At 40.0% G+C, this 10,225-nt stretch overlaps 1 protein-coding gene across 1 annotated transcript in view; it reads left to right on the plus strand.

Annotated features, from left to right (window-relative positions):
- Positions 1-10,225, plus strand: part of PLB1 (phospholipase B1) — a 78,032-nt gene that overhangs the window by 49,947 nt on the left and 17,860 nt on the right. The window contains exons 38-46 of the mRNA XM_075750000.1: positions 267-332; positions 717-817; positions 1,654-1,735; positions 2,242-2,346; positions 4,099-4,194; positions 5,297-5,368; positions 7,209-7,286; positions 9,308-9,368; positions 10,074-10,132. Coding sequence (XP_075606115.1) covers positions 267-332; positions 717-817; positions 1,654-1,735; positions 2,242-2,346; positions 4,099-4,194; positions 5,297-5,368; positions 7,209-7,286; positions 9,308-9,368; positions 10,074-10,132 — 720 coding nt within the window. The remainder of the gene's footprint in view (positions 1-266; positions 333-716; positions 818-1,653; positions 1,736-2,241; positions 2,347-4,098; positions 4,195-5,296; positions 5,369-7,208; positions 7,287-9,307; positions 9,369-10,073; positions 10,133-10,225) is intronic.

The following is a 10,225-nucleotide window of genomic DNA, read 5'->3' on the forward strand; positions in this document are numbered from 1 at the left end:
CATCTTTACATGAAGGACCCAGTGGATTTGAGTTAAATATACTGCTACTCAACAAGGTTTATTTTAAATCCAAAATTTCACTGAGTCTTTATACATTTTAGATTAATTGATATGCTTAAAATCCCTACTCTCTAGAAAAAGCAAGAACATCCTACTGACCACAGTGTTGTATGGCAGAAAAGGAAGTTAATTAATGTGATTCTTCAGTTTCCCAACCAAAATGTCTTGTGTCTCCATTTAGCAGTAATCTCTTCTGTTTCTATCAGGATCACTACTCAGCTGGGAATTTCATCAGAAGGATTCAAGAAACTCTGGATATTCTGCACCAGCAGGCAAGTGCTGTGAAATTGTCCTCTCATTCTAGCTCGTACTGGTACATTGACTGGTGCTAGCTATTCTGTTTGTTTGATTTTCGTGGGGTTTTTTCATTCTGGTACCAAACGTATTCCTTTGACAAGGCATCTTCTTTTGCCTTGTCTCTCTGAGAATAGTGAGGTGCTGTCTGAAATGATACAGTAACACTGGACCATGGTGTTGGAAAAGAATCAAAAGCTGAGTAGGAGGAGTTGGGGGGGGGGCTTTTGTTGCCTCCCCCCCCCCCCCCCCCCAGTGGAGAAAGGGAAGGGGTATCAAACGGCTGGACTTTGGGGTAAAATAAGTGCACTGTGGGTTGCATAACCAGTTTCTTCTAAGCTAAAATATGACTTACCTTTCAGGTTCCAAAAGCTCTAGTGAGTCTCGTTGAAGTGATGGACCTCCTCCCTCTGAGACAGTTGTTTGTGGATACTCAAGTTCAGTGCCCCACTTACATGGCAGAGTAAGGCTTGTTTGACTTCCTTTTGTACCTGAACTTACTGTCCATGATGATAAAGCATGTTCTTATTCCGTGCTTCTCTCATCATTTGAACTGACATCACCCTGCCTGATAGTGTTGCCTTCTCTTGGCTTTGACCTAAGTATTGTCAGAGGACCTGTGTGTTTTGTCCGTGTCTAAAACTGTAATATTTCCTGTGATACATAATGTACACTTCACTGAGCTTGGGTTAAAGTTATTGATACAGGGTTCCTCAAGGTGGGGTTGAAGTCCACAAGCATTTGGATTTTCAGGCCTTTTGAGGGAATATGAAGCATTTGCAGAGTAGACAGGTTTCTCCTGTTTCAGAGGCTTTATTGTAATGGGTAATTTGCGTTCTTTGCTGACCCTCCAGACATGGAAAAATTCTGTCTTGGGAATGCAAAAGGAATTGTTGTTTGGAAAGGTATGAGCTCAGAGGTAATGTAGCAAGTAAATTTCAAAAACCTGTTTTCTAGTTCCAGAGGGACCAGCATGCACCTCTGTCAGGCTGCAGGGCCTTTGGACGCCAGGGTGTAATGAATGGCACAAACTATCATCGTACAGTGTACATCACTTTGATATACCAGGGGGTGAAACCAAACTGGTTTGGAGAAGCCTCATTCATGTGAGGCAAAAAATAAGACTAAGGGTTGAAATGATGAACGATGGCAAGGACGATAAGATATTTTCACAGAAACACAACTGTACAGGTTTCCTCGTTCCTCCCATGTCATGAGGATGTTGGGTGGCAAAGGATGACTTCTGCATTCTCCGATCTCTAACTCTATTAATGTTTTCTCCTCTAATCTCTCCCACAGTTATCTGTGTAGTTGTGTTCTCACAGGAGAAGAAAACTCACCAAATTTAACAATGGTGAGAGAAGCCACCAAAGCTTACCAGGTATGTTTATCAAGAGTGGTGCAGTTATTTTATTTCCAATTGAGTTGAGCTCTTGATTTCCAAGCAACATATCATAGCAGTACTTTACGCAAATGGACCCTCTGAGCTAAGCAGGAAATAATTTGATGCTATCCAAAACACCATATGACCAAAACCAGGAGCAAATCTCTTTAAAAAAAAAAAAATAAAAAAAAATTGTTTTCTAGTACAGATGGATAGGTGGGAGTTTAGTCATCAAAATCCTGTCCCCGACAGTATTGTGTTCCAGCCTTGTCAGCCACTTTGCAAGGCTCACCTTTTGCCAACATCCGTGGCTATTTCAGTTAAGAAGTAAAAGCTTTCTTCTGATTCTTGGACTCTCAACAAAAACCAAAACACAAACCCCCAAACAAACAACAAAAAAGCCAACCAAAAAACCCCACCACAACAACAAAAAAACCCCAACCAGTTATGATGCAGAGATATTGACAGATTATTTGTGGTCATTTTTGGTTTGTTTTTTGCAGCTTGGCATTCAGACACTTGTGGAGTCTGGCAGATATGATACTCATGAAAATTTCACAGTGGTCATCCAGCCTTTTCTCCAAAATTCCAAGATTCCTCTCGGTCAGGTAGGATCTAAAGAGACTTCTGCATGCAAAGGACTAAGTGTGGGTATATGCAAAATAGTTTCAGTTGTTCTGTGCTTTTCTTATATGAACTTGTTCCTTTTTGGTATAGTACATCAGATTTCTTCATATAGTTAGCAGTTCTTCGTTTTGTATATTGTGCTGTCGATATGAATTACTGTTTTGGAAAATGAATCAAAACTTGAATTAAGTGGTTTGTGTATGTTCTCAAGGGTACATAAATATTTTTCTTTCTGAAAATATAACACTATTATTAAAAGACAGATATTAAGTTACAGTTCTTAAAGCAACATTGCTGCATCGCTCACTGGTGACTACAGCAGCACCTCCTCTTCATGTGCCATAACTCATTCTTCTGTGTCAGACAGACAGAGAAGTTTATATATGATCTGGTGGAAGTAGTAGTTTTATGCAGTGAGCCCTTTTTCATACTATTGGAAATTATATTTCAGTTCCTTGAATGGTAAGTCTCAGTAAACTATAAATCTAGCAAATGACCCAAACCTTCTCTGAAACTGAAACTCCACTTGCTAATTTGCAAATGCATCTGCCCTTCCTCATCTCACCTGGAACTAAGAGCAGATGGGGCAAAATATTGAGTAGGAATTGCTCTGGTATAATTGAACTGGAGCGATCCTGAAAATGCTGCCAATAGTGACAAGTTTGAAAAGTTCAGATGTTGCTACAGACAAATTTGGAAAACTGACTGAAAGCTTCACAGGAAAAAAAGGCCTTGGTTTTTTTTTTATTATTTATTTATTTTTTTATTTTGGGGTGTGTGTGGTTCCCGTGAAAAGTCATCCCTAGGGGTTTTGGTACTGAGGTAGGGAACACAGAAATAAAAACAGCAGCAGCAAAATATTTCTGAACTTTTTTATAGTCTCACAAGCATTAGTTCAGATTTTAAGAAAGTTCAGGATGCTGTTTTTTTCTTTTTATCTCACACAATATTCAGATGTTCCTGAACTGAAAAATCTGCCTCTAAACTTGGCAAAAGATCAATATAGATGCAAATTTTGGTAGTAGTCCTGTAATAAGCTAGCCCAACCACACTGAATCAAAACCTGCTCCAGTTTTGAGTAAGGACTCCTCTGACCAAAAAACGTTTCAGTCATCTGTGACCTAAGCTCTTTTTCATCTCAGTACTCACATGAAAGCCAAGATATTTAAATTTCCAAACTCCATTTCCTTCAGTATCTGTATTAAAGTACAGCTTTGCTCAGAAAAGAGACTGTACTGGTGTGCTCAGTCAGCCTGGCTGCCTTCCCTCGAACACTTTTACTTGCTTCTTGCTCCTTTCAAACTTTCAGAACTGACACAGCTGTGAAAAAGCAGATGGGCTCTGTTTCTTCTAGTAAAGTATCTGTAACATGCTTGTTAACATGTATATGTACTGCAGAGCACACTGGTGCCTGTGGCGCCAGTTCTGATGATGTGCTGAGGAGAGGAATCCATCTTTATTGCAGAACCCGAAGAGGAACTAGACACGTAGTTGAAAATGGTGGTTTTGCTACTTCTGGGTGGATCTGCCCTTGGAGGCACATAAGCATCTCTAGTTAAGTGTTTCTGGTAGCTCATTTATATCACAGGTAATCATGAGACTTTCCTCATTGGAGCAGCAAGAACAAGTAGCATGAACCTCCCATTACTGGCTCTGATTTGGCTTCAGCAACCCCAAGTTGGAGCCATGTGGATTCTTCTGCACTCAGATGTCCTTTACACTTTCATTTGTAGGATGGACATCCAGATGTCTCCTACTTTTCACCTGACTGCTTCCATCCAAGCCAGAAAGGCCATTCTCAGCTTGCCAAGGCTCTCTGGAATGCTGTGGTAAGGTGACAGGCTCTGCATATAATGTGTGGTCTTTACTTAGACCTGGCTCCTATTAAAATAATCTCTGTAATAAACATTGCAATGAAGGCCTGGATAGCCCTGGGCCTTGTGTTTGTTTCTTCCTAACTAATTGGGTACACTCTGGTTTTGGTGCTGTCCTCAGCCTAGAATCTCCTGCTTCTTAAAGCGCGTGGGGAGGAGAGAGTGCATGATCACAGTCATTCATGATATCAACTGAGTGACTTCAAGTCTACTTTGCCCATTGTCACGAAAGGCAGGACAGTATTCAGCAAGGATGATATTTCTATGGGCTGGTATGGGAAACCACCAAATAAAGAATTCTAAGTGCACACATCAGTTTAAAATGGATTACTTAGAAGTTTGTTTTAAATCCATGTGTTGTGAATGTTTCATTAGGAATTAAAGTGGCTTTAATTCAGTTTACTTTTACTACCTTTAGAAATGAGTAAAGGTCAATAAAAATGAGTCGTTAAAGATTGCTTAAGCAAACCCATTTTACTTAGCGTTGCAGTGCAGTAGGAGTGTGCGTGCAGTCAGAGGCAGTATCTCAGATCCTGGATGGTAACTTCTATATACTATGGGGTAACATCTTAACAGCTGACATGATTGTTTGCGATCATCAAGCAGTACCTCTAATTAAATTTCGTTTAATCTTCTACGCATAAACAGCCTTTTGTTGGAGATGCCATCATGCAGCTTAGCTATAAAAACTGAGGGAGTCTTAGTGTCTTGTCTTTTATGCAAGAGAAGAGAGTTTACGACCTTGCCTTCTGGCGAAATTCCAAGGTACTTCATGTGCCTGCCAAAATCCTCCAGGAGTTTAAACTGATCCAGTGTAGCTTTCCACTTCCCATTTTAAGCTTCTTTCTAGAGTTGTTGTTTTGTTATGCAGTTGCCATGTTCTTTCTGAGAAGTGGATGCATTTCAGCCTTGGGTAAATCAAGGTCTGTAAATACAGGCAGCTTTATATAAATTTGGGAGGTATATTTAGGTTCTTTTTGGATTAGGATTGTTATACAAATGTAAGATGAGCCAACATGGTTACAAAATAGGGGGGTTTTTGTGTCTTCCTTTCTAGTTACAGCCTGTAGACCAGAAAGCTGACTCATTTGATTTCATGGCTGACATCGTTCTCAACTGCCCAGTTCAGGTAAATATACCCACATTGTGGAAGCTGGGTATGAGGAGGCTGTATGTGCTTGTGCTTGCTGCAGAGAGCAGGGGTTCAGTATGTCTGGAACAAGTTTGCTGAAAACTTTTGTTCTCTGCTTACCTCCGAGTGAGCAGGTGGTCTCATATACCTGCTCAGGTGTCCCTTGGCCTTTTACTGTGCCATGAATACTGATGGACAACATGCTGATTTGTGTGTTTTCAGTTGTGGCAGAGGTTGTGTTTTGTTATGTTTGTGAAGTACAGAGGCAGCTCATGCAGCAAACAACAGAACATGCTGCATTAACTTTCTCACCAGAAACAATGGGGCTTGGGCACCACAGCAGCTTTGAAAACGCCAGTATCTGTTATCTCTTGAATTTGTGGCAGGTCAGTTTTCCTGGCCTGATCCACAACAGGGTTACTTCAGACTCTGGCTGAACTTGCAGTACAGTTGCTAGGGATCAGCACGTGCAAATGACCACTGCAGTCGGCAATAATTGGCTCCCTTTCTTTGGCAGTTTCAATGAAGTTGGCCAAAGAACTGAACAGATCAGGGAGCTGAGTTGTTCTCTAGGGCCTGGAGACAGTCCTTCAAGTCATACAGGAGGTTTTTGTCTATATTGTGTCCATTCTGTCAGAAAAGGAAGATCTGCTGAGTTATTAATCAGCATGTTTCAAAAGTCCTCAGATTCACTGAAATTGATCCTACTTCACTTTACCCAGTATTCTTTCCAGGCAGCTTAAATTAACTTAGCAACTATTTCAGTGCCAAATAATGTGGATTTTGTATTTCTTTCCCTTCGTCCGCTCCTATTCAAAGATGTTGCTTTTTCAGAGGTAGACATAGAAAAGTTTTATATCCCTTGCAAAGAATATATGGTCATTGTTTTCAGAAATGGTAAGCCCACAGTGCTTTGAAAAAGTCATTGATAGAAGTGCCAGTAGCTTTCCCTACTCACAAAGCTCTGAGGCAAAGATGATGAAACAGTGCTACAAAGGAATAAATAGACTGTTTCCAGGGGATTTCACCTTCTGTGGTACTAAAGGGAGTAGTAAATTACTTCAGATTCTGACACCCACAAATTCCATTTATTGTTTCTACAGTTTCTCACTACAGTTTTAAAACAGTATTTCAGGTAGTCATGTCCATGAAAATATCAGGTGTGCCAGGTTGCAAGGGCCCAACAAGCCAAGGAAAATTATTCGTATTGAGGCAACTTAAAGCAGGATAAAGCCCTGCAAATAAAATAACGGTGGGTCTTCTAATCAATTAAATATGCCTTCTGATTTTAGTGCTTTGTAAGATCTCCTCATGCAGATACTGGAATTGCTCTTAGTTGAGATAAGTGGGCATCCCAGTGAAATTTTTTAGCCTATACAATGTCTTCCTGAATGCATGTTGCATTAACGGGGGACAAAAATAACCATGCAATTTCTACAGCCTCTCCTGGGGGGAAGAGTGATCCTTTCAGTAATCAATCTTTCATCTCCCCTCTGCTGACAACAGGAAGATCTGCCCAGGTTTCTCTAGACTTTACATCAATGTCTTTTGAAAGGACTAAACATCTAATAATGTCTAAGTAATTTGTGGAAGGTTAGGAGAAGAAAATGTTAAACTGCAGTCGGGATCTGGCATATATCACTTTTGCCATAAGGTGCTAAATACAAATCTTACTTCTGAATTTTAAGGAAGGGGCATGCTTTCAAAACCCAGATCTCCATTTTGCAGCTTAGGCAATTACTTTCTTATTGGTATGATGTCTTGATATCACTTGCTATGGTCTGTGCCATGTGTTTATTGCCTAATTTTTCTTACATTTGTATTCCTCTTCCTCCAGAACAAGCCATTCCTGGCAACATACAAGAATAAAAACTACACATATCCAACTGTGGAGCCCACTAATGAGCCAATAGAGGTAACTGTTGCATCTTTTGTTGCGTTTTAGGCAAATTATGCAAAGCTTTATCTGGTGACTGTTCACACATCATCCTGAATTTATAGATGAGATTAAATATTACCAGTTTACAGAAAGGGAAGTCTATCTTGCATTGCATTTTTTCCCTGTGTAAACAAATGTTAAACTCTTCTGTTCCTAAAAGCCAAACAAAATGAATTGTATTAATTGGTGCAATTGTATCAAAAATTCTGCTCAACAGTAATTCACCTGGGATGCATCATTAATTCAGATAGCAAGTTCCTCATGACAGGGAGAAGGTAACTTAGAAGCCTGAGCCCCCAGATGATCTGAGGAAGGTTTACATATTCTCTTCTTGAGCCACTGTATTTCCATGCACTGAAGCAAGCTTAACCTGTAGAGGGCAGTCACCAGTCACCTTTACATGTTGGATAAGCGGCCAGATATAAAGGAGGTGATAGGGATCCAGTTTCAAAGCCATTCACTTTCCACCATGACTGAGCAACTACCACAAGGTAGATTAAACAAACTGCAGAAACAAACTTGGCATAGGAGTTGAAGAAATGGGGCAGTAGCTTCCTCTTGACAAATGGCTGCAAGGCACGCAGGATGCTCTGTTTCGGTGATAGAAATGTGACTGGATATGGCAGTCAAAATGGGCTGGGCTAGTTTGGCATACTGGGAGGTCCTCATGCCCAGTCAAATTATGAAAATCTCTGTGTGTCTTGAGGGTCTGCAAAGAGCAACAGCTGATACAGTTTCAGTAAGCCATCGTTTGCAATATTGAAATGAGGTTTCTATCTGTAGAGCTAGAGTTATATTTTTAATGGGTAATTCTTGCACTTCCACTGAATCTCAGCAGCAGTAGCTTTTGAAATGATAGGGTAAAGGGAAGAAATACTAGAGAGAGTGAAGGAATAGTTTCCTCTCTGATCTAAAAATAAGCCCAGCTGTCCTTTCTAGCCTCTGCAACCAGCCTTTAACTAGATGGCTGATAATAAAGCCTATTACACCTTTTTTTTACAAGAACAGATGAATTTGTCTTGCGGGTTTTTTTGCTTAGCACTAACCATGCTTTCTGAAGGCTACTGGTCCATGCAGTTTTTCTCTGAATGGGAGAATTGTGCAGTCACAGAATAATTCAGGTTGGAAGGGACCTCAGGACATCCTTAGTCCAACATCCCGCTCCAAGGAGGGCTAGTTCTTAGATCAGCATAAGCAGATGTCTTTGCTCTTACAGGGGCTGCCCGTTACAACAATTACAATTTTTCCCTCACTACCTTCTCAGCTAATGTTGTTGCTCACTACCAAAGAGCACGGGTGGCACATTAATCAGCTGCTCCTGCAGGTGAACCGAGATGTTCTGTGATGTGTGGTTGATTCAGTTTCCTCAACTAGAGGAATAAGCGTAATAGCTTATGATATCATCTACATATATATGGTAGTCTAATTATTTAGAGGCTGACAGCTCTCTTTACTGCAACTTTCAAAGCTTCAAAAATTTTTAAAATTTTATATTCAGCGAAAGCAAGCCTTTTTGAAAGTTTGTAGAAAAAGAATGGGTTTCTAGCAAGTTACATGGGAAATAATAATATATAATACACTAATATATTGTTAGAAATTTGCAGAGGGTTTTATTGTTGATTTTTGCTTTGTTTGTTTTTACATCTGATGTCCCTTGAGACAGAGGAGGACTTTAAACCTGAAGACCTCACCTTTTAGGGGGGCAGACAAAATCTCCAGGCTGGAGAGGAGGGGAAAGAATTATTCTCCTTATGGAACTTTGTCATAAGCCATATTTCTAGATTAAATGTTTTACCTTTGGAAAAATGTTTTGGCTAGAAAATGTCACCAAAACTCATTCCACAAAGAAGAGGAAAGGACTGTTGACCTACATAGGCACCAACCTAGGATCTATGTCTTAACTTAGTTTTGCCTTTCACTATACAATTAAACCATATATGAATTCCATATTATCTTCTATTCGTAACATGACCCAATTTTGTAACTTGCCATTTCAGAATTGGGGTAGTGACCTGTCATGTTCTGAACAGACTCCATCCAGTCATGTCCCAACATCAGGTGAGAAAGAACTCATAAGCTAAAATCACAAATAGGAAAGATTTCACCTTTTGTTTTTAAAACCAGTAAAATCTTGAGCTGGCAAATCCTAGATGGAAAGGAAACAAAAGCTGATATATTTAGCAGCAAAGGAAGAAAGTCTGTCGTGCCATACACAGCAAGTTCTGCAACACAGCAGGTGCGTTCTCCGTGGATAAATATGACCACATTTATCATTTATCATATACATATATTATATACAGCAACATGGCAGATTAAAATTGCTTAGGTAGGTTAGTGGTTCAGCAAGTTTGACCGACCTGGTGAGCCTACTCTGATAAACAGCACAGTAGGAGCACTGTGTGTAGTTGGAAGGCTTTACAGGGAGATTGCTGATGGTAAGTATTGAACTGACCCAAACCTGAAAACCAATTAAAAGAGATTGAATGTATGCATCCCTAAACACATCTAGTCTGTTTGCTTTTTTTTTTCCCTAAGGTGTTTTAAGGTCCATTTATTTCCTTGTTAGTTGAGTACACTGTTGTAAGCAAAGGCAAGAAGTTATGCCTTTTGCCTAGCTGACACACAGAACTTGAGGCTCGTTCTCCCTAAAGGTCTGTAAAAATACCATCAGGTCAGAACCAAAGACTTGGATCTTTATTCTGTTAAACAGTATTTTGTGTCATTTATCTATAATCCTGCTTTTTTTCTCCTGCTGTTTTTTAGTACATGAGCTACAACCTGCTGACATCAAAGTCATAGGAGCATTGGGAGATTCCCTGACTGTGAGTACTGCTGTGTTCCCATGTTTAGAATGAGAACAGCAATTGTCGATTTCTACCTAGATGTGGTTGTGTCAGGCATCGTCAGATAGAAAG

This window comes from Balearica regulorum, chromosome 3 (assembly GCF_011004875.1).
Source record: "Balearica regulorum gibbericeps isolate bBalReg1 chromosome 3, bBalReg1.pri, whole genome shotgun sequence".
In the NCBI taxonomy this organism is placed as follows: Eukaryota; Metazoa; Chordata; class Aves; order Gruiformes; family Gruidae; genus Balearica; species Balearica regulorum.